Here is a 26,124-nt window from a genome sequence, read left to right on the forward strand (position 1 = left end):
GTGCTGCGGTGGCTTGAAAGGCCACACCGTGAACTGGCAGACAGGTCAGGTTACGAAATAACATTTCTTCAATCCAGTACGAAGTTCGTTTTAGTTGAGCCATTAGATGATCTCAAGCTGTGATTATAACTGAAATCAATGGACGCTTCGAAAAACCGTTTTCTGCATTTGGCTGCACTATTAATGTACACAGGAATGATTTCCTTGTCATCAGTCCTCTCCATTATTGCAACGAGCATATTGAATCCAAGCTCTCTATAAACATACGTGTGCGCGTGTACGTGCTATAGCACGGAACATAAAAATAGCGTATAGTGCTGTTCTTGAAAGTTTTAATATTGATATAAAAATTAGGCATAATGCAGTAGGCATTGCTAATATGATAAAAAATATTTCCCAAACAGTCTAAAAAATACCACAAACGTTGATAAAGAACAAATATATTCATTTTGTGTACGATGACGTGATTAAACTAATCCATTGCCACAAATGAAATGCGAGTATTTTTAAATACAAATCTTTATCAAAAGAAATTTAAATAAAGGAGTAACAAATATTTTGAATGATAAGAACCTAAAGGTTTTAATTTGGAGTGTACAATCAGCTTGCTCAACTGTCGTCATGTAAACGAAACTTAACTTCTCTTAGTGAGGTCACTTTTTTATATGTGCACTTTAAGTGAAATTGGTTGACCCCACCAAAAAAAATGTATGAAGTTAGTCCTACGAAGTGACCAAAAATTTAGCTATTTCTTTCTTGTAAGTTTCTTCTACTCTGACTACCATTGGCGTAGCGTACCCATTTCAGTTGGGTATGCTAAACGGTGTAAACGAATGCTCTCTTGCGGCTTATGCAACCCGAGCTACAAACTTCACATAAATTTGACCGCATTTTTGTCGATGTATGAAAGTTTTAAGAGTATATAGCGCATCAGCGCTCATTTTAATTAGTCCAATGCAATTAATTGTAGGACAACTATGAATACTTTAATTTAGCAATTAATTGTAACGAAATCTGCACAGAGTGGAGAACAATGTTTTTATTTTTATTTTTTAATTTTTGAACAATAATGAAGAAGAATGGTATAGTTGGTTGATATATTTGAATTACTCAAAGGTGTAAATATGTGAACCATCATTAATAAGTCATGTGAAATGAGAAATGTAAAGGAAAGAATAAATGTGAATAGAAATACTTTCATAATTATTAATTTCAAATGAATTATTAATAATTAACATTTGTGATATGTGTATCCCATAAGTTGCTGGGTAGAGCGAATAGCGTGTGATCCTATAAAGTCTAGACATGCATAAGTGAATTTATGATGGCATAATTTAAAAAAAATCACGAGGAGAGGGAAAGAGATTTGTTTGTAAAGTATAAATAACAAACCATAATAAACAGCCACTAATGCATTTAGTAGTTCAGTTAAAAATTATTGGGAGAGGCTAATCCAATGAATTAATAATGTTGATCAGGTGATTCATTTAAGCGTGGCGGGAATATATGTGGATTGATGGAGCAGCAAATCATTTCGTAAAATTTGTTGTGAATATTATGTGTATTTCTCTGGATTATGTGTGCTGTATTTCGCTTAATTTTCTAAGAATATTCTTCTGTTACTGAGACTCAGTATACATTTTATGCAATATTACATAATATCTGATCATTATTGGAATTTTAACACTTTCTGGAATCCTACATTTATTTTTAATTTTTTAATTTACACACACACACATTAGAAATCAACAGTATCTAGAAATCAATCCACTGATTTCTAAGTGCTGTTGTCTCAGGGCTCACCCTGCCTCGCCTTCTGGGAGGTTTAAAACCACTGGAGTGCTTAAGAATTTGACCAGCCGCGCCATCTATACGTCTGTTCAAAAGGCTCAATGGTGTATGTATTTGTGAGTGCACACTTAGGCTGTAAACGCGAGTGTGTTGAAATATTTACGCGTCGAAAAGTGTCCTCTTCATGAAGCATTTCATTGGTATGTTGTGTATTGTATATCGTGTATTATGTTTAATATGAGGAATCACGCGAAGCAAGAAAAGAATTAGGGGAGCCTTTAACATGAATAAATGCAAAAATATAATATCGGCGATATTGATATTCCGTGGATGTGCACCACACACCTAGCACACCCGGAATACGGATTCGAACAATGGTATTCATTTTCGTACAATATTTCTGAATACGGAGAGTATGCCATTTAGCTTTAAAGTGACATCCCTCAATCTTTGGAAATGTGTGATTTTTCTAACTATCCAAAACAAAATAGCAGCGTGTATTGAATATGTATTTGTTTGGTAGAATGGCAGAATTTAGGTAGAATCCAACTAGAAGAAGCATTAAGAAATATTCAGGAGATAAGGAACATATTTTACCCTTCAGCAATTTCAAATCTTTCCAAACAACAACAACAACAACAACAAAAAAGATTTTGGACTTCGTGAAAGTGATTTATGAAAATACTCGAGCAGTTCTTGAGACTAACGGAGAATACGCTTCTCGACGTACAACTTGTTTTTTTCAGAATTTGGCGTTTTACTTCTCACATTCCTTCGAAATGTTCCAAGTCCCTCCAGGTGCCTTTTCTTGAAATATGCTTTTTTCTTAATTTAACAAAATGTTGCCATTCCATTGTTCTCCTACAACTGGTTCTATTATTCTATAACTCCAATTCTAATGCATGTCTTTGAGATTATACATCTCTCTTACATGTGGTTTATCGTTCTCATAATTAGGTCTAATGGAATGAATACAGCACTGAAAAATAATTAAACAAGTTTAATAGATCATATATTTCGTCTCTGTCACAGAGATAGTAAAATTGTAAAACCACACAAACTTTACATATACGCAAAACAATAAGTGGAAAAAGTTAATACTGGAGGCCTCACATCCTGTAAAGGGATGGTGGGCGGTGTTGGCTAACTTTAGCTGTTAGGCTGAAGGCCTAAGAATTAAAGATTCTCAAATCTTGGGAAGTTTAACAGCCATTTTTAACTGATTACTATCACTTTCAATTTTTTTTATTCGCAAGAAGAAAAGTCGTTTTTTTTTTTTTTTTTTTTTTTTTTTTTTGTATTTATTTAATTTCATTGAAAGTTGTTTCGATGTCTTTAGTTTAATTCTAGGATATTCTCAATCCTCGAGACGTAAAAATGGTGGAAGAAGCGATTAAAAAAAATAATAAAAAAACGGGAAATTTTTTTTGTCCGACAACCGTCATTCTTGATAATTAATCGATAAAAAAATTAAGGAGAATCTTTATATTTCATTTCAGATTCACATTTTCATCATCACAATAAATTTTTTTTAACGATTAACATTTCTGACTCCGAGGGTGAAGCAAAATGTATTTCATACCCCCGCTATCTGATAGGTAAACAGTGAGTGGAAAAATTTATGAGCCAATTGCTCGCTCTGAGCTGGCTTGGGGATTAAACATCAGAATTGGAGTTTAAGATGGCTTTTGGTCTTTTGTGTTTGAAGAAGTCCGTTGCTTGGTAATTTGCAGCTAGTTGAACCAGTTTGTTTGGGGTATACAAATGCTTTTGAAAAGAACTTTGTTGATATAGTTTGCAGGGAAGTGTAAATATAGGGGACATCTGTTTCCTCTATATATTCGTTGTTGGTTATATTTAATCATATATACATAATTAAAAGGTGTACAGTGAATATTTCAAAAAATATGTATGTGTTGTGTTATTTACGAACTATAACTTCTCAAATAAAGAAAAAAAAATTACTAACAGGGTTAAAGTGTTTGCAAAATAATTTATGACTATTTTTTTATAAAATAGTCATAAATTAACCAGGAGTCAAAAATTGACCAGGAGTCTAAAAGCAATGTTGTACTTATTATAAAACTAGAAGAACGGTTTCATATGTCAGGCGTCGGTTCTTTTCTGGAAACTCGGGTTTTTTCATTCAGTTAAATAAATAAATCGAGCAGTAGAAACGACACAATTTACAGATATTACAATGGGCTTCATACCTTTAGTTGCTTAGGTCGTAATTAAAGAGAAAAAAATGAGTTTAAGTTTTCAAGATCATTTTTAATCAAATTTGGGACCTGGGGATGGGATTTGTTATCTTAGGAAACAAGACTTTTGTAAGTACGAGTACTACACTCACCCCCAAAATAATGTAAACACGTTGCTAAAGACAAGTAAATTATTATTTTTTTTTATTATGGTCCTTGCGGGATAGAAAAATAAAGACCCGTTCCTGAATTCAAACAATTTGTGCTTCCCTTCTTGGATTTTTTTTGGGGGAGGGGGGGGAGGGGAGGGGATGAGGGAACTAATTTTTTGAAACTATCTCTAATTCTCCATCTCCGAAAACGTAACCCTGTAGAAAGATATTGGCAAGCCTCTTTCACCTTGTAACCACCATAAGGAGAGTGTGAGCAAAGGGGAAGGGGGTGAGAAGCAGATTTTTTGCATGGAGAGTGGTGAGTGATTGGAATGCATTGCCCGAGGGCGTCGTGAGTGCTGCGACGGTGAACATATTTAAGGAGTGGTATGATAAACTGTGTGTGTGTGTAATAGTGAGACCTCCCGTGTGAGTCTTTTGACCTTATGGAGGTATAATAATAATAATAATAATAATAATAATAATAATAATCAAGTTAATAATAATTGTTAATTCAAGTCCTCTTGCAAAGCCACGACATCCACTCTACTCCTGATAGTTCTCCCTAACTTTGCATCATCTGCAACACTGCATATGACCATTCAGACCTCTCCAATATCATTCACATACAAATTAAGCAGCAATGGACCCAAAACAGAACTTTGGAGTATACTACTAGTAACTTTCCTCTTCTCTGATATCGCTCCTCCATAGACAACTCGCTGAAAACTATTAGACAGCACCCCCCCCCCCATGCAGTGCGCTAACTATCCAATCCCATCCGTTCCAATTTAATTGCCATCTTCTCACATGGAAGTTTATCAAAGGCCTTTTGCGAAATCCAAATATACCACTACACTGTGATGCATCACTCTTATGCAATGCAGTTGTCACCTTGTTATAAGCAGATTGCTAAAACACGATCTCCGTAAAAAACCTGATCATCAAAAAGTATTTTTCTGCTGTCAGCCCAATTCTGAATCTTGGTCCTAACCAATCTCTCTAGCACTTAATCACAACTCCAGACACACAGCTGGCCTATAATTCAAAGTCCTAGTTTTACAATCATTCCACTCCTTTAGAACTTTGCCCAGTGCAAGATTCATGTTAAAAAGATTGTAAAATCTGTTGCTAACTCCCGAACCATTTCCTCAAAACACGTGATGAAATATTATCACATCCTACAGCCTTATTTACATCAAGTCTATTCAGTTCCTCATATACCTTCTGTTCACTTACTAACAGTTCCTCCTCCTCCTCCTCTTCCTCATGATGTCACTTTCACAAGAATGAAATACCTTCATAAATTGTTCATTAAATATCTCAACTATATCCTCCACCGCGGTTATCATTCCTTCATTTTCATCCATCAGTGTCATCCTTCCATAATCATTCTTTCTTCTACTGCCAATATATTATCGCAAAAAACTAAATAAGGATTTTTAGCCTCATTAGCTAACTGCTGCCAGTACTGCACTTTTGTTACCCTTATCAAGAGAGTCACCTTCCTTGCCTGCACTTTGTACTCTTCATACAACTGGTTATTATTACCACTCATCTCATGCTTCTTCCAGAATACCTCCTTCTTCTTCCAGATTGCATACATTACCTCTTGATTCATTAATTTCACACCCGCTCTATTAATCTCTTGAACTTTGGAGTATATTCTGATATTACCACCACCAAATAGTCCTTGAGTAGTGCCCAAGCAGCACTAATATCCAGTTACCATTCAGTTCCTCGTTCCAATTTATTGCGGCAAGCTCTTTACTGAGTTTTTCATAATCACCAGCCTTATACTACATATATCCCTTTCTAACAGAGATCCTCATATGACTGGCCACCCTGCGACATCTTTGATTCTGGACATCTTTACATGTTAAAGATTGTTTCAGCATTGCAATTATCTTTTGATTTGTATTTGCAATCTTTGCTACATGGACCATAAACTTCAACTTCTATCTACTGACACTCCAAGATCCCTAGCGTGATCAGTTTCTTCTAGCATAATCCTATTCAAATCATTCTCCGCAATAACAGTGGACCAAGGACTGATCCTTGTGGTGCACTACTGGTTTCCTTAAATTTTCATCCCCTCGTATACACTTTTTCATATCTGTCAGTCAGCTATTCTCTTATCCGCGCTAATATTTTATAAACCAAACTCATATTCTTCAATTTATGCAACGATCTAGCATGCTATATTCTGTCAAAAGCCTTAGAAAAATCCAAAAGTATCATGGTGTATCCATTCTCCTTGTCTATTTTAATGGGAGCATTATTATAGAATGTGAGCAAGTTGCTAAAACATGATCTTCTCTTAGTAAACCCATGTTGTTCATTGCAAAGTAGAGATTCACTGTTAACCCATTTCTGAATGTGAGCCCTGACCAACTTTTCCAAAATCTTCACCACCACTCCTGAGACATTGATTAGTCAATAGTGGATAAATTAGTCTTTGCACCACCCTTATGCAATGGAGTTACCCATAAGTTCTTTCCAGTAATACGAAATCTTCTCTGTTCTGAGATTCAAATTATATAGCCTAGTCAAAGGAATAGCCAGTTTAGCTGAACTCTAAAAGAGAGTTCAGGATGGTGCAAAGACTGATTTAGTACCTGTGCTGATATCCCATCAGTCTCTATTGCTGAATTCTTATTCAGTTTGTGCAACAGCTCTAATACAGCCTGCTGATACACCTGAGTCTCTTCATCTAGTGAAGAGGTAGCAGTGAGATCAATGTTGCATATACCGGGTCGATAGCTTTTAGTAAATTGGGCACTCATTAATTGAGCAACCTCTTTTGCATTTGTCTCCCTCATACTATCTGCATTCATTAGAATTATTCTTTCAATTTCATTCTCTCTTTTACTTGCAGCATATCGATAGAATTGCTGCAATTAGAATTTTCAGACTCAGACTTATCTTTCAGAACAACAGTTGTGACTCTTCTAGAGTGCAGTTTATAATTTTCATAACGAACATCATCCTTACGCAAAAGGTATTCCTTCCACATCATCAGTTTTTTACGAATCTCTTGCTTGACAAGATTACACATCCATTTGACTTCTAGCCTATTTATTCTCCGAACTCTCAGGATACATCGTGATATTGCATCATTTAAGTATTTTTTTAAATGCTTTCGCTGTCGATATTCTTCCTCTAGCAACCGATACCATTATGCTGAACACACTACATTCCTCAGTTGGTCATAATGTCCTACATTAATCTTTCCTGAATGGAACATTCATAAACTTAGCCACTAAAAGTGTTAGATTAGATTATAGTTTCAGAGGGTGTTTCAATTAAAGACGTAACTATTCTTTCTCCGATTGGTGACAGTGATAATGTGGTGTCCACTTTGATATGGTCACCAATCGGAAAAAGAATAGTTACGTCTTTAATTGAAACATCCTCTGGCACTATAATCTAATCTAACACTTTTTGACATCGAGTACCTTTTGTCACTTGTTGCTTGAGGAAGTTGTCTAGCAACAGCTCAACAAATGCATTATCATTCTTCTTAAGATTCTACTGCTATCCAATTCATGATTGGATAATTAAAGTCTCCCATTATGATCACTCTTTTCGCGCCCATTGTCTTTAATATGCATTTCTTCATCACTTGCAACCGATCCACCAGGTTTGTTACAACACCCCACTATGTAATTGATCTTGTTAGATTCCACCTCACACCAGATGACTTCAAACTCACTGCCACATGAAATATTGTTAGTACTATTAGAATTATAGGTCTCAATACTAACTGGATTCAAGTCATCCGAGTATCATTAGCTGTAATCCTCCCCCTCCTCTCCTATCTTTCCTGTCCTTCCTAAAAATACTGTATCCTTTTCACTCAATACCAGTTAGTATATCTGATTCTGATAGCCAGTTGGACAACTTGCAGATCTCTATTATTCTATAATGCCTTATAAATGTAGACATCTTTGCACACTTTTAATGCGTCCGAACCTGACAAGCACAAATTCGAAATCGTTCTCCTCGTCAACATTTCCATGACAAAACCCATTCCCATACAGTTACAAAACACTGTGTGTACGTAAGTGTACGAACATTTAAATCGAATGGACAACAGATTACCGAAAATATTATGCAAATATACAATAAGTGGAAAAAGAAGAATCGGAATACCAAGAAAGAGACAGCATGAGACTGGGATAGGACTTCCTAAAATCCATGTTAGGAAGAAGAACAAGAAGAAGAAGACAACATTGTCGCTCTTATACACATATTCTCACTATTTCTCCCCTTATAATTTAGTTCGCCTGACTCTCCGTGTTAGGTCCCAAACGAGATATTAGTTTTTCTAGCCTCCTGATACCAAAAGCATTCAGATGTGTGGGCCGTGCCTCTTATACAAATCCAATCCTCCCTCATACTCACTCCACACATCCAAAAACTCTCATCCCTTCCTTTTACACAGCCTACGCATTGAATCGTTTGCCATCATAGCCCTTCTTCTTAGTTCATTTTTGTCATATCTAGGTAATATACTTACCATTTTTCACTTTCTCACTCTTCACTCTTGCTTCTCATACTGAACTTATAACTAGTTAAGTCTTTAGTACCAACTACAATTACGACCTCATTTACTCTTTTTTTTTCTGTATTTGAATTGCGTGTGCTATATTTTTATTTTTTGCTCGGGGAAAACTTTATAAGCTAAAAATCGCTCATCAATAGCATGTTTTATTCTAGAGTTACCATACCAAATAACTTCTTTCTATTTACTAACAACGTCACTTATCTGATTTTCTTTACTTACTAACCTACCTGATTCTGTGCTTTGTTGTTTCTTATTTTGCTGCTTAATTTTCTTATCCTCCTTATGTTCATTCAAGCGATGCTCGACTTTCTGTAATTCCCTAGCCGTCTCTCTCTCTCTAATAATCTGCTTTAACTTCGCTATTTTGGAGGTTAATTCATTTTCAATAACATTTTCAATAAATTTTCAATAATTTAAGGATTTCTCAATGTCTTCAGTATGCTTATTTACGAAGCAATCTTTCTTTTTTATTCTCGACTTCGCTGCTCTCCTTAACCTTACGTTTCTTGTGCGTTTTTGGAGCCATTTTAAACTATATTTAATATTGCTACATCTCAACAAAACAATGTTATAGAGCACCAAATACACTTAAAACACTAAAATGTACACTACTTATACTAATTTTCTAATGGAAAAGCAACAAAACAAGAGTGCTGAATTCACCGTCCAGTCACAACATAGCCTCAACATTTTCAACACATTTTCATAAACATAAACTGTTTATGAAAATGTGTTGAAAATGAAATGTTTATGAAATGTTTATGAAAAGTATGTAAATGTTCGATAGGTCTTTTTAAGTTAATAAAATGAAAATATTTAGTTCACGATGGATATAGTAGGAGCTTGACACTCTGGGGCCTCCTTCAGGAAAGCATGCAAGCACTACCAGGTGGAGAGAAAACGTCATGTCCATTACGTAATGGCTTTCGCCAATCTATTATGACCCTGCACAATGTCGGTGGCGGGACGCAAACAGCGTGGGAAGAACTAGAGGTCGAGTGGTTAAAAGAGAAGCCCCCTAAACTCTACAGGGGCTAGATATGAAGTGCTTATCGTAACGAGTCATCACTTCGTCCTTCTATAACAGGGTGGACGTGCCCCGGTCCTCTTGTGCAGCTGTGTATCGACATCACACAGTTCTTTCTTTGTTAGTAAGAAGGGACTGGTTCTTTCACCCACCTTCTCACCCTCCCTTTTCTATTCATCAAAGAAAACGTAATCTGCAGATAATTTAAGGATTTCTCTAAAATCAGATTCATACGCGCGTGCGACCCACTGTTTTCTCCCTCAAGCTTAGACGTACGTTAGATAAGGTGTGTTTTGTATAGAGTCTACTTTTCTTTTTTTAGTTGCTGCGTGACATCCTTCGAGAAGATGCTGACAATTGACGTAAAGGAATTTCAGGAAACTGGCGATTGTGTGTACGCCCACACTCTCTTTTCTTCAAAGAGATTTCTATCAGAATGGGGATGTATTCTTGTTATTGAACAATTGATGTCACTTAGAGACATTTCAGTGCTCAGTGTTAAAGACTGCTAGAAACGGTTCTATGTGAGAATTATTTCTACATAAATAAATAAAAATGCCGTAAAACTATTTTATTTGTGCACACACACACACACACACACACACACAAAAAAAAAAAAAAACTTATATCAAAGCTACAATTGCTACTATCATATGTTCAAGTGTTTTTATTTTATTTTACTTAATTAGCAATATTAGAATTTTTCACATTAAAATACTCTCTTTCGGCATTTGACATTTTTCCGTATACCGTTACATATCGCACAAACTTTTTTTTTTTGCGCAATCTCAAATGGCATTGGCTTGAACCACCTTGATTTCTGACCAGCATCGTCATCCTTCAAGGTGATATTTAATTTTTGATAAGGAAGTCGCAAAGATAAAGTTCCGGTAAGTATGAAGGTTAATAGCAAACATATGCCTTCTGACTATTTTCTTATTCTTTCTATTCCTTATTTCATGATTTTCACTAAAAACTTACGTGCATCCAAATAACAAGCCTAAGTCATCTGCGAGTATATAATATTATGCGAAATGCTTCAGAATTTGAGCAGTACATGTGAGCCACAGGACAAGACCAGAGAAGGAACGAAATCTTAGAAAACACCAGAAGACAGCATAAAGGAAGAGTAAGAAAATTTGGGTTTGCTCGGTTTGGAGTGTGGATAATTCCGGAGGCTTTTTTATCGAGTTGAAGGAAAGTAAAAGCATGATAAATGGTAGTTAATATGATTGATAAGGTGTCAATAGAAGTAGTACTACTTAGTAAACATGAAGTGAGTAAGCAAGAAAAAAGGATCGTCAGCAAGACAAATCACTGCCATCTGGACTTCAAAATCCTCAATACTTGGACAGCATCTACCATTTTAGTTTCTGGTCCATTATTCAAGAAGAATACTGAGGTTAAGCAGGCAGTCTGAGATTTACATAAAGTTAGCAGCTGTGCGCGCTTTCAAGTGTGTGTGTGTGTGTGTGTGTATGTGTGTGTGTGTGTATGTGTGAGAGAGAGAGAGAGAAAGAGAGAGAGAGAGAGAGAGAGAGAGAGAGAGAGAGAGAGAGAGAGAGAGAGAGAGGAAAAGTAATGTTTAGAAAAAAAAATTTTTTTTTCTTATATAGACTGGGGAGCTTTTTTTTTTTTTTATGGATATGACGTGTTTTTACGGCAGAGAAGAGAAATAGGATCTTGCTTGATAATGTGAGCATTATTAAAGGGCAAAAGAAAGGCAAGCGATCTTCCGGAGTAAGGAAGCAGTAGCAGGGCTGGGATTCCTTTGTACTAAAGCTGATTATTATTTATTTATTTATTACTATTTATTTATTTTTTTTTTTTGCTCACTCGCAGAGATTAGTTAGCGTTTAAGTTGTTGGTTGTGAATGATCTTGAAGATCGGAATGTCTGATAATTGGCACTACAAAAATCTTCAATTATGGGGAAGAACGGAGTGTACATTTTTTTCCGACAAAATTACGAATAGCATATTAAGGTCAGTGACTAAAGTTAGGATGAATATGATATCTGAAAGAACAGAGCTATTGGAGATGTTTGCATTAGATCAGGGGTGGGGGGGGGGGTTTAAAACCAAACAATGTATGCCGTGAGTAACTGGCTATCGCATTATAGTGTGGAAGGCAGACTGCAGCGATGGTAATTCTGCAAAATTACAATTCCTACAATCCGAAATGGTAATAATACTGTTGAGTTGGCAATTACATGAGAAATTTAATACCACACTAAACACTCAGAAGCTTGTTGAAAAGACATGAATTCTAAGCCTTAATAGGACCGGAAGAACCCTTATAAGTTTTTTAAATAAAAATTAGTTAGCCAGTGTCATATAGTGGCGATAGAGATTTCCTATAGGACACTCTGGGATGAAAAACTTCGCCCCATTTTATGAGACCAATTTAATCCAATTCTTTGAAATATTTTCCGAATGTCAAGAACTTTTAATAACATTAAACACCGAATTGAAATTAGAAGAATTTCTAAATTATTACACAGAATTGTGGACAGACAAATATTTTAAAAAAGACAACTGGCAAACAATTAACGAAAATAAAAAGGAAATAACTAAAGAATAATTAGAAATCAGCCTGAAAGAAAGAAGAAACGGAAAATCACCTGGAGAAGATAAGCTAGGTTCAGATCTATATAAATACGCAGAACTATATAAATATACAAGACTCAAAGAAAGACTGTTATTATTTTAAAATAAAATTTATTCAACTGGTATTCCCCCAATAGAATGGAAAAAAGCAATTGTGATTCCTATCTTTAAAAAAGGTAATAGAGATGACCCTAAAAACTATAGCAGTATCAGTATACTAAATTCCTGTTACAAAATATATAGCAGAATCTTAAATAGCAAACTAACGAAATATTCCGAAAACTTCATTTTAGAAGTACAGAATGGATTTAGAAAAGGAACGATCATGTATAGACCCGGCTTTTTGCCTAAAATTAATAATAGAGAAAAGAAGAGAATACAATTTAGAAACACATATTGCATTTATTGACTTTGAAAAAGCATTTGACGAAGTTAAAAGAAACATTCTTTTTTCTTTCACGTTGCTATTGTATATTATTATTGAAGTTGTACGTAGATTGCAAATGATGCAATAGCCTTAATACACTGGTGTCCAAAAAGCTAAGGCGAACAACATTTTTACTTGTATATGAGAAATTTTTCATGACTACATCTAAATGTGGCCATAAGTTGATTGCCAGCATACTAATAAATTATATTACACAAAAATTGCGTTATAAATTTCTTACAAATTAAATTGAAATACGTTTTTGGCAAAAGTTACAAATTTCAGAAGGACGTAGTTAAGGAATTAACGTACAATGCTTACAGCGAACTATGTGGAAAGATATTTCAGTATGTATGGAATATGTCAACCCCGAACGGCGATGTAACTCTCACAACATCGTATGACAATTAGCACCAAGTAATGTAGGAGCTTTTGAAGCAAATCTGGCCCATTCACAGAAAAAATAAAGCCTTGTTTGTTTTCTGGAGGGGAATTTCGCACAGCAATGTGTCTCCCTATTGCGTCCTAAACGTGTTTCATGGGGTTGAGAGGAGTGGAGCGTGCTGGCTACTTGATTTCATTAATATCCTCGGTCTCCAGAAGTATCTCCGATGCTCGTGTACGATGTGGTACGGTATGACATATTGTCATCCATAAAAATGAATTCTTCGCCTACAGCACCACAGAACAATAGAATTTCGTTGCAAAATCATTCACCATTCATAGTCTATTTTTCCGAGTACTTGTAGCTCGGTGCGGCCATTAAGCACAATGCCTTATCTCAGCACCGCCATTTCTACTATCCCTTTCAAAAATATTCTCGCGATGGTAAGCAGTGCCCCCTTTCATGCCAGATGAAGTGTTGTCTAGAATCGGAGGAAAGCCTAAAACGATTCTCATCTTAAAAAGTATATTGGCTCATTTGGTGTGTCCAATGTCTATGATGAGTTGTGGATAAATGGAGACGCAGAACTTCGGGCGTATGTAAACGTGCTTGTCGCAGACGTCTTGTCACAGTTTGTCGAGATATTCGCGTACCTGTGTTTAAATGGAGCCGACTTGCATGCTGACCTGCCGTGGTACGACGATTACTTTTTGCTGTTATAATCAAAAATTGTCTTTGTGCTCTATGGTAGACCAAAAGCGACCTTTTAGCAAACGCCTGGAACACATTCCATTGGTTTGAAATGCTGCCCAGTGCCTGGATACAACGCTATGTGAGATTCCACGTCTCTGGAAATATCAGTAATTCTGGGGGCCTTCTTCAAGATTCCAATAATTCTTCCCCGCGTGAAATCATCTAGATGATGCATGATGCCTTTGAGACATTACAAGACATCCAAGTTTGAAACTTTATTTCTTCAGGAAAAGAGATTCCTTCAACCACAATTCGGTTTGCTCAGCTCTTTGCCTTTTATCCTGAGCACTACCACGTGACCCGTCTGTGGACGATTCGAAAATATGAATGTGTACTCGCTTTCTACTCAAAATCACCAGTTATATAAATTGCCACAAGCTGAATTTGAGGACACGAGTGTATGTGGAACTGATATTCTAAAAGTAAAGAAAAAAGAAGAATTAGTCATTAAATGCCGTCCTATTTGGCCCAATAATTAGCATAACTGCCGCACAACTAATAGGCGATGTTTAAGTAAAGCCAACTCTAAAAATTTAAGACGATCCCTAGACCACTCCACAGTGGCCGAAAGACCGTCTAACTCAGCGTTGGTTCCATTCAGTGATGGCCTTCCCCCCACCACCACCAAGCAGAACCACTCATATTCCGAGGAAAAGCATTCACCGACCAAGCCCTTCACCGGGCCGTGCCGGAAAACACTTTCCCCGGAGACTCAAATTGCTCCCTTAAGGCAAAAACCTTAAGAGAGCGAACTCAAACTTCAAGGGGGTAATAGCAACAGCCGAGCCTCAGTTAAAACATCATTGGCTACAACATTGCCATTTGTTACCCTGGAAGTCCTAAAAAGGACTCTCTCTACCTAAATCCCTCTCCCAGACAGAAATTTACTTCAGCAAGCATTCTAATAGAGAAGAGTTATAAACAAATATAGAAAGTGTTGGAAAATAGTCTAGAAAATTATATTATTTTTGCATTTTTTCATTCTTTTATCAAAAAATAATAAATAAATTTTTTCATTCTTTTATCAAAAAATAATAAATAAATAAGTATATATATATATATATATATATATATATATATATATATATATATATATATATATATATATATATATATGGGAATAAATTTTTAACTTGGGTATATTGTATATTAGGATAACCAAGCAATTTTATATGCTTGGTCATTTTAGCTCCTAATCCCAAGTATGCAAACAATTAAGTTTGCGCCTGAAACAAAGTTCAAGTCTAAAGATGGTACAACACCAGGGCAACTCATTGTAAAGGTGGTTAAAGCTTTAACCACCTTTACAATGAGTTGCCCTGGTGTTGTACCATCTTTAGACTTGAACTTTGTTTCAGGCGCAAACTTAATTGTTTGCATACTTGGGATTAGGAGCTAAAATGACCAAGCATATAAAATTGCTTGGTTATCCTAATATATATATATATATATATATATATATATAATAAATAAATTATAAATTGCAACTAATAGGCCGCAGGAAAAATCCAGCTGTTGGCATGGGTATTTCATCTCATGATTTATCTCATGGGATGTACATATCATCTCGATAAAATTCATCGCAGGGTGTGAGACCACTACACCGCTTATTGGAGGACTGAAGAGGCTTGAAAAAGTTCCATACTTAGTGTCTAGAGTAGAGTTTACAATCCAAGTAAAGATGAATAAAAAATACAAAAAAGTTATAAAAAAGAATAGAAGAAAAATCCTTAGCCCGCTCGCAGTACTGTTTATGGGTTTACAACCTTTCGTAGGTGGTATAGTACGCCCAGAGATTCCAGACCCTTTGACACTTCTGCGCATGCCAACAGGATGAGAATCCATTCCGATAATAGGGTAATCAGTCCGTATAGTGGGATGAGTTGCTAATTATTACCGGTCGGAAAATTAACTTCTCTTTTATGATTATTGTAGTTAACTATGTTGCTTGTATAACAGTTGGAAAACTTTACCTATAAAGCACGTGATTTCGCGTGTTGGCGACCAATTCGTACGTCCTTCTTTCATTCTCTCCTTCAGCATGAATCGAATATTCTTGGCAAGTCGCTAATCAGAGATCTGCAAATTGTAGGTGTACTATAGTTACATTTCTTAACACCTTTCTAACCGCAAAGTTTATAGCAAGGAGTGCATGTTTCTCTCTCTCTCTCTCTCTCTCTCTCTCTCTCTCTTTTCCCAGATCTTTATGTTATTTGTAATGAGATACTTAATGTTTTGCCTTAATGATAAGAAATATAGAAATTAAAGGGAGAAACGGTTTTTTTAATCATTTTGAAATGCAAGATATCCTTTGTAGAGAACAACAGTTTACAAATCAGCAGTTGCATCTATTTTCCTGCAAGTAGATAGGTTCTAAAAAGTTAGTAAAGATAGTATAAATGGCTCAGTAGAATGAACTAAGGTAAATATCATATCCTTAAAGAATTTTAAAAAACATAAAGAACAAAATTTAAGGACACATTTTATGGATATTTTTTCTTCAACATTATATTATGTCAAACAAGGCTGACAATAGTTTATTTTATTTTATTAACGTATCTGAAGTCATTGTTACGTATTATTGTTACGCATTGTTACGTATTAACGTATCTCAAGGCATTGTTACGTATCTCAAGGCATTGTTACGTATTGTTATTATGCATTGTTACGTATTAACGTATCTCAAGGCATTGTTCCGTATTGTTATTACGCATTGTTACGTGTTAACGTATCTCGAGTCATTGTTATTAATGTGATTCGAGAATCTACGAGGAGTGAAATAAATAACTGCGGTTATTTTTCGTATATTACTGAATAAACATAGATGGCAAGTTTTTAAGTAATTAATTTATTTATAGGATATGTTAAACTTCATAAATTTGATTTACAATGTGCTTGACAAAAATAGTTTTTTTAAAAAAACAATAAACGTTTGAAACTAAATGATTTGGCAACATGAATTTATATACGAAGATATCTCAACTAAAATATCTTTTTAATATATTTTTCTCTTTTTATCTATATTTGTCATTAGTTTGTTTTACATATGCTACCAGTTGTCCTCTCAGAACTGGATTATATACACTTCTCGGAAAGAGTTCAACGGACACCATAGTGTTAGGAACAAACAGCCATGGTACACACCTAAAAAATATGTAGGACCTCTTTTCACTGCAGTCACTACAGCAATCCTACAGGGCATAGTTTCCACAAGCTTATGATAGCAATCAAGGGAAGTTTTAGAGCATTCTTCATGTAGGAATGTAATGAGAAGTTGAAATGTTATAGTGGATGTCTTTAGACCTCAACGATGCTCCAGTTCATAACATAGATGTTCAATAGGGTTCCTACCAGGGCTCTGTGAGGGCCAGTTTAGTGTGGTGACGTTCATGTCCACAAACCACACAGGTACAGCAGCAGCCTTATGACACGGTGCATTGTCTTGCCGAAAGAGACAATGGTCAATTCTGCAGAAACGACACAAAGCAGGAAGAATTGCATTATCCAGAATGTTCAGATACCTCTCGGAGTTCATTGTTCGTATCATCACAAACAGAAGCCCAAAGCCAAACCAGAAAAAACAGGACCATACAATTACGCCGCCACATCCGAATTGCAGAGTTGGGATTAAGCACTGTGATAAGAGACGTTCACCGGGCATCCGCTACACTCACCTGTCCATCTGCTCGGTAGAGGGGGTAGTGTGATTCTTCGCTCCCTAACACTGCTTTCCAAGCTTCTACCTTCCATTCTATAAGCACCACTGAAGACAGCCGCATGTTGGTTCGGATAATGTGGGACTTGCATATTGCGGCTTTACTATGGAAACCCCTGTTATGAACCTCAGTTCGGAATGTTTTTATGCAGATCGTGTTTCCAGTCGATTCCCAGAACTCCGTGTTCAACGTTTTGGCCTATATTCATATTCTTTTTCGTCGCACACCCTGCGGTCACGTTCGGTGAGTAGTCCACTGAGGGTAGCACGGTGGACTCGTTTCCATTTCAATATGGTAGCGCTGATTGTTGACCTGCGATGGATCAATTTGTCAACAATTTGCCGAACAGATAGCCGCCCGCAAAATGGCATCCTATTGCATTCTAACATGTTCCATACCTGCTGCAAATACAGCTGTGGGATGGGACTGGATGGTATAAGAGCTCGAGGTTTTGAATGAAGCTGCCAGGGAATTCTCAGTGCCCTTGATCATATTGTTTAATCTAGATCTCAGCCCTGGGTTAGTCCTCAAGGGTGGGGGTAGAAAATAGCTTCATTGCATAAAGGAAGCTCCAAGACTGATGTAGCAAATTACCAACCAATCAGCATATCAGGAGTTGTTGTCAAAGTATTGGAGAAGTTGAACAAGAACAATATACAGGAATGGATAGATGGAAGTAGGACACTGTATGGGGGACAGCATGGTTTTGTGAAGGGTAGGTCATGCCTCAGTAACTTGCTCACGTTTTGCAACACAGTGATAACTGATAAATGGGTTTACAGTGATACTGCTTGACATTTCTAAGGCCTTTGATTGGATACCAGATGGAATTCCAATAAGTAAACTGCAGAGATGGATACAGTATTCTGAGATGGATAGAACCCCCATCTTGACTAATGCGCGCAGATCTCGGCGCCAGGGTTTCTTGGTGATGGGGAGGAGTTGCAGAGGATCCAGAGGCAAGTGACTAAGATGGTAGCAGGTCTATGGAATAAACCTTATGAGAAGAGGTTGAAGATTTGTGGGTTACAGAAATTGGTTGATAAGGGTGAAAGGGGTGATATAGCTGAGAAATTCAAATTACTGAAGGGTTTTTACAAGATTAATTCAGAGGTAATTTTTAAGAACATGTCTGGTGGTGGGAGAACTATGAGCCATCCATGGAAACTGAGCAAGAATGTAGTTAGCAAGGGTGTTAGAACTAGTTTTTTTTTACTCAGAGAGTGGTGAATGAGTGGAATAAGCTGCCAGATCTGTTGTGGCAGATATAAGTCATGTTGTGGGTGCCATGACTGTGAATGAGTTCAAAGTAAAGTGTGATAGATATTGTGCAAATGTTGGATAGTTCTTGACGTTCATGATGTTTAAGGCCTCCCTCAATAATAATAATAATAATAATAATAATAATAAAAGGACGATGCTGAATCTTCGTTATTAATTGTCCAGAAATCTGCTGAGAGGTCGAATTGCTTCTTCCATCTCATATGTACTAAGCCAGCTTCTTTCGTGGGAGAGAAAACCTGAGTTTTCCCGGAAAGTTTTCCCAAAGATCCTGTCATCACCATCTGAGGCTGGCTAACTTTGCCTTGGTTGAAAATAACTATGGAAAATGTTCCTCCCATCCTTTATGGGGCTGGACCAATTATCTTCCAATCAAGTGGTGATTGTCTTTCTTTCACCTATGTCACGTAAGGCTCACCCAGTGTTCTTATCCGGTATCTTCGCTTTTTTGCTGAGAAACAAATATGATATGTAGAAGAACTACAACAGCACAGGCCAGGCAATTGTAACTCATGTTTCATCATCTCCTCGGTCTACCTGTTAATGTTCCAGCTTCCTCCGGTATTCTGAAAACCTAAAAGAACAAAAAGAAATTTCGATTATTCAACTGGATCCCTCCGATGGAATTTACCCATACTGAAGGAGACTAATACAGAACAGTCAGTGCACCGTTTCCTCCCCCACTCTTAACGGGAAAATATCTGCCGCACTAGTCCCCCATCACACATCCTCAGGATTCATTCGCTATGCTATAGTTTTTCGCTCACCCGTCAGGTTTTTCCTTATGTGTATCCCAGTATCACTGCATCCTTGATGATTTTTTTGTGAAGCATGCATCACTTCAACTACAACCACCCTGAGTATGAATAATGGTGTGCGTCCTCCAATCGTTCTTGCATTCATTATTTCTGTATTAGTGTGCCGCTCACTTAAAATCAAAAGCATCTGTCGCTCATACATATATCCACCATCCAATTCTAGCCCATCCAAAACAGGATGAATCCGCCTTATTGAGAGTTATTAGGCAATTAATGCAGCCAGCTTGCTGTTCTTCTGCTGGGTCTCCTTTATGGACAATACCACAAACAAGATTCAAACGCGGGTCTTTCCAGATAAAAGGGTTGTATATACCAACGCTAATGAAAAATGAAATCATCCATCCTGGCTTGGTTAAATCAAAATCCTCTTTTTTTCCAAGGATCCTCCTTAAATTCAATCCTCGACATCTCGTAGATGAATAAAAACCATAATTAAGTATTAAGCGTCCCAGTGTTTTTTTTTTTTTTTTTCCAGTGGATTGGTGAAAATTTTACTCGTCACGAGGCTGTCTTATATGTAAGGTATTTAAAAAGAAAGGAAAAGCAATTATTAGACTCAATTATTAGAGTTTGTCACATTATCGTAGGATGGATGTGATGGTATTATTATTATTATTTGAAGAAACTTCAAATTGAAGTTATTAAAATTTTATACAAAAAAATACATAAAATATATACAGGTAGTTCCCGACTTTACATGTTAATTCATTCCTAGCCGGCGCTCGTAATGTTAGAACTCGTAAAGCAGGAATAAGATTCCCATAGTCATAATGCTAAAAACAGGAGTTACGTTCCTAACAATGAAATTTTATCAATGAAATTTAAACAGTTGAAGTAACAATAGTTTAAATGTGTGCGAAATATTACCTCACAGTTGAAGTTGTGAGGTAATATTTCGCACAAAGATCTTCGACAGTAATTTCAGGCTGCATGTTGGCTTATGACCTCATATTTTGTTTTCAATGTTATTCCTCTTCACTGTTTTTTTTTTTATTATTATTTTTAATAATAAAACAACATGCAGCCTGAAATTACTTCGACAGTAATTTCAGGCTGCATGTTGGCTTATGACCTCATATTTTGTTTTCAATGTTATTCCTCTTCACTGTTTTTTTTTTATTATTATTATTTTTAACACCACTCTCCGTAGTACGACTGTTTTGGCATACCGCATAGCATTAATAAGGGCGATAAATTTGAAATAAGACGCAACCACTCTTCATACATAGCGTCATCATGGTAGCAGTTTTATAACAGTATGATGTTCAGTGAGACTCTTTAATGGAATTGAATTGTTGAAATACTGCCAAAGCGGCTATGCTTATTTTCAGGCTGATTTCCCATGTCATAAAAAGATAATAATAAAATAAATAAATAAAAACTTAAGACTCCAGATCAGTGGTTCTTAACCGGTGTTCCCCGAAATACTTGTGTTCCGCGAACTGGTCACAAGTGTTCCGCCGGTGAAAGAAGTCACATGACACAGTTCTGAGAGTAATTGGCTACTCTGAACCTAACAACTGAAGACTGCTATGCGGGTTGACTTCTAAACCAATAGACTGGTAGGCTTTATTAAAGGATTTGTTACCTTGCAAAGAAAATAAATCGAAATATTACATCCACGCACTGTTTTTTTTTTTTTTTTTTTTTTTGCATAGAGAATCTCTACTTTGAAAAACATTACCGGCAATATTAAAACCTGTACTAGATCAAGTTGTAAATATGGTAAATTACATCAAGTCAAGACCTTTAAAAGCACGTCTTTGCATATCTGTGGAAGCCAAGGACGAATCTTTGCTTTTGCAAACTGAAATAAGATGGTTATCCAGGGGTAAATTGCTATTTCGAATTTTAGAAATTAAGAATGAATTATTAGCCTTTTTTCAAAATGAAGGTACAGATGCTTTTTCCAAATATCTTCAAAATAATATTTGGTGTGCTAAAATGGCATATTTAGTCGATATTTGTAATTACTTAAATAGTGTTAATACAAGTATCCAAGAAAAAAATTAAAAATATTTTGACATCCACTGACAAATTGTCAGCTTTTCAGAAAAAACTATCTCTTTGGAAAAACTGCACATCAGAAAAAAATATGGTAGATATGTTTCCTTCGCTCCATAATAAAAATGTCGAGGGAATTATTTCCGTAATCACAAAACATTTTACAATATTCGAAGAAAAGATTTCAAGTTACTTTCCCTCCTTAAATACACACAATTTTATGACTGGATACGAAATCCATTTCGCACAGTTAATACATCGAGTGGTGAATTTTCGTTACAAGAAGAAGAATTAGATACTTTGTCAACGGATCGTACTCTAAAAATGAAATTCTCTGCTTTTTTATTTTATAGCGTAAGAACAGCCGTTAGGCCCCTTTTACGGGGAAGTACGGCACTATCTCACCCCCCCCCCCCCCCTTAATTTTATCCGTCTCGGGACCGGTATAGCTGACGAATCAGGCCTATGGCTGGGTCAGTATTTCTGACTGTAATCCGCATATGAAAAACCCTGCTGTCCACACCCAAGACGCAAAATCGGCATTATTTCAATAAAATAAAATAGAATTAAAATTAAATAATTTCTGTCATTTTCCGTACACGTAACTTTATTTAGACCATTTAGTCTAACTCATTATTATAATTACAGCTATTTTGCCTGCTTCAGTTTAGGAGTACCCCTGTTTAAATGTCATTGGCTATTTACTCATGGATTCTTAGGGCATTATGAGTGTAGATGTACTAAAAAGTATATGTAGCCTAAGGAATAGAAAATTGCACATACCTTTTTCTGGGTGTTGTGGCTTTTCCTCGGTCTGCGATGTCGAAAACTGCAGAGTGTGTATATGGGGGGTAGGCAGTTTGGTAGAATAAGTTAGAAAAACCCGGGTTTTTTTCGTAATATATAGAAACATATACTTTTATATAGGGTGGGGAAAAAAGTGAAAGGGTTAATTTTTTAAAATAGGGAGGGGGAAGGGGAAAAGGATTGGGGGAGGGGAAGGGAATTCCCCTTCCCCCTCTCTATTTTAAAAAATTAACCCTTTCACTTTTTCCCCACCCTATATAAAAGTATATGTTTCTATATATTACAAAAAAACCCGGGTTTTTCTAACTTATTCTACCAAACCGCCTACCCCCCCCCCCCCACACACACTCTGCAGTTTTCGACATCGCAGACTGAAGAAAAGCCACAACACCCAGAAAAAGGTATGTGCAATTTTCTATTCCTTAGGCTACATATACTTTTTAGTACATCTACACTCATAATGCCCTAAGAATCCATGAGTAAATAGCCAATGACATTTAAACAGGGGTACTCCTAAACTGAAGCAGGCAAAATAGCTGTAATTATAATAGTTTATAAAGAGGAGTAACATGGGAGTTTCCCAGAAATAATATACATAGTCTAACTCATTTCTACAATCAGATGGAAGGTGATTTTCATCGTCCTTGAAAATAATAACCACCTTAATTAATCTTCACCAGTAACTTTAAGGTTTGGGAAAAAACAAAACAAAAAAAAAACATCATATTAAACTCAACGAGGTTTCAAGATTGTCTACTTCTTTCTCCATTTTGCGTCACCTCTTTCACCATAGATTTTAATGCTAGCAACTCAAGTAGAATCCGTGTGCAACACTCAGTATTGCAAGCGATCCTGCTATTTACAGTCCTCCATTCCATTATATTAATCCGCCAAAAAAAATCTAAATATTTCTTCCAAATTATGAATGGATGGATTTATCCGCTCCTGACTTTTCAATTCTGATAAAAGGTCGATTAATTTCACTGCCCAGTGTGCGACTACCCTGCTTCGGAGGCATGAGGTGACTTGAAAAAAAAAGTTCAATATTTGGTATCCAGATCAAGGTTTCAGATTATGTAATTCTTGGCTCACGCATGATATCAATGAAAACGGTGTAAATAATCCCTATATTTACAATTTTTTCTGATTGGGATTCACTTAATAAAAAACAAAGCAAAAAACTTCTACTAAATCTAACAAGTCCGTAGGTAATCCAACCGTTGGAAATCCAGTATGTGAATAATTTTCATTAGTTTCATATTTTACACATTTACACGATAGCTCATCGAGGAACTCGACAAAGCGTCTCTGATCTTCGTTCAGAAATATCTGAATTTCAATCCATCTGGAGGGGGGGGGGGCAAAATGTTTTGTGAGAGCCTTTCAGCTGAAGATGAATTAGCCGGTATACGTTAAAGGCGCATGAATTTTTTTTTTCAGCAAAATTTGATTTTTCATTCCGTACACCACCGGCCCAAGAATGCACATAATGTAGTTCATAGCAATAGTCTTAGATGTGTTTTCAAAAAGAGAGAGAGAAATGATTCCAGGTAATCTCCAGTGTTCTTTACTATCTTCTAGAAACATTACCAACAGCACTCTTTGTTATAATTATTTCTAAGCAATATATACACATAAAACATTGTTACTTCCAATTAATAAACTCAATATACTCAATATGGCCTTATAGCTTGAGTTGCTCCAACTTCAACTTGTTGAAGTTGGAGCAATACACAACAGATTTATGCAACACTTATAAGTTGATAATATTTAGTATAAAAATTATCACCAACGCTTATTCGTAAACATTTAAAAAAACGGTATTGTTGGAAACTAACAAATCCCGACTAGCATACGCAACAATGAGTTGGTTTTAAGAATGAACTCAAAACTCAATGTATTTTATTTTCCAATGGAAAAATGACTGGCTCAGAAGTCTGTAATGATTCTTCCGTTTCTTCTTCAAATGTGTCGGAGATAAAGGAAGAAATTATCTCAGCAGTTATCGCACTTCTAGAATCTCCTTCAAGCGATGAGCATTCTGAAATTCAGGATGATGAACAATGCATCCGAAATATTCTGGATTTATATTACAAATGGATGAAGGAAACTAGAACTGAACTCATACCACTAAAATTTAATCAATGGTTGATTTACAATATGGCAAAGATTTGCTTTTGGAAGAATATTAATCAAATGAGTCTAGTTGGGGAACTTCTCTCCTGCATGTATGAGTTTGACCAGTTTTATGGACTGCGGGAACAGGCACTAACTTATCCCGATGAGATCCTTCCGTTATGGGAATGGCCTGAACACGACGACCCCAATGACAGAGAAGTTCAAGAGTCTCCTTTGTTGTATTTTCATGGAGTTGCCAATGCAAATAGACTGGTGTTTGGCGAAAAGCACTTTATGGAAGTCATCTGTCGCAGTGTACCAAATCCCTTAATAATAAGCATTGTAAAGAACAACACGGATCTGTTGCTCTTGCTGTTGAGGCATGGAGGTACTATCGTTCCAAATGCAGAAAATCGTATTTGTTATCTCGTTCTGTTTTGTATGGATGACCTTCTTTTAAGAGAAAATAATGGTTCTGAAGATCATTTACGGAAGAGAATCACGTGTGTTAAGTTTCTTCTTCGTGTACTCCCTCAACTCACCATTGAAACTTTACAGTGTGCCATTAATCGCCGTTTTATTAGAGTGTGGCAAAAATCTAATCCAGACTGGGATGTGACTGCGGGAGAGATTCTTAAGAAAAGCCTTAAGTGGACGCCTTTGTTGAAACAGCGATGTCAGACTGCATCCAAATTAACGCACTTGTGCAGATGCCGTGTCAGAAAAATCCTATACGATAACTGGCAGCTTCCAGATGGTATTAAGAAGCTTAATCTTCCTCGAAATGTCTCCAGATATGTCGACCTTCTAGACGACTAAGTCCAGCAGGGCTGACAATCTAAGTAACTTAATTAGATTTCATATTTCGTTTCATTTATTATTCTAATTTGTCAGTTTCACTAATAAAATGGACTTAAAATAGAAACGAAATAATGTCTGTTGAAAATCACTGTGCAACTGAAATCTTTTACAATAATGCGTGTCTGTGTGCGTGAGTGGATTCGTATTGGGGTTAAAATTAATTTAATAGCTTGTTAAATTAAAATATAAAACACGACGTTGCGCTAGATGTTTACAACCAGTATCAAGAGTACATTATACGCGCGCGTCACAAATACGCGTACACATTAAGAGCTAGAACATCTGTGGGTGACGCAATCAGTAGTTAAACACGTGCTTCCTAAATATGGGTACAACAGTTATACTGTGCTGTGATCGGCTGCTTTGGAAAGAATGAGCGGGAATATCAATCGTTCTTTCCAAAGCTTTGAACCTTTTCGCAAGCAGTACTTGCGAATCCACCTGATGTGCGGCGTACATCAGGTGGAATTTGTCTTCATTCTTCCATCAAAATCACATTGAGTTCAGCGAAAGATCGAGGACGTGCTGCTCTGGACCTCAATCGCCGCTCGAATTCGTCCCACAGGTGTTTGATGAGATTGTGGTCAGGACTCTCCACAGGCCAG

General features: G+C 36.3%; 1 protein-coding gene across 1 annotated transcript; it reads left to right on the forward strand.

Annotated features, from left to right (window-relative positions):
• The first annotated feature begins 24,460 nt into the window (after positions 1-24,460).
• On the forward strand, positions 24,461-25,477 carry LOC150110024 (uncharacterized). The gene has a single exon (XM_090396378.1). The coding sequence runs from the start codon at positions 24,461-24,463 to the stop codon at positions 25,475-25,477; it is 1,017 nt and encodes a 338-aa protein (XP_090252504.1).
• The last annotated feature ends 647 nt before the right edge of the window (positions 25,478-26,124 follow it).

Source organism: Typopeltis vanoorti, chromosome 1, assembly GCF_054136105.1.
Source record: "Typopeltis vanoorti isolate ZY-2024b chromosome 1, IOZ_Tvanoo_1.0, whole genome shotgun sequence".
Taxonomy (NCBI): Eukaryota; Metazoa; Arthropoda; class Arachnida; order Uropygi; family Thelyphonidae; genus Typopeltis; species Typopeltis vanoorti.

What these genes read in the sequence shown, in the direction of transcription:
- LOC150110024 (XM_090396378.1), top strand. Translation starts at nt 24,461, where the DNA reads ATGACTGGCTCAGAAGTCTGTAATGATTCTTCCGTTTCTTCTTCAAAT.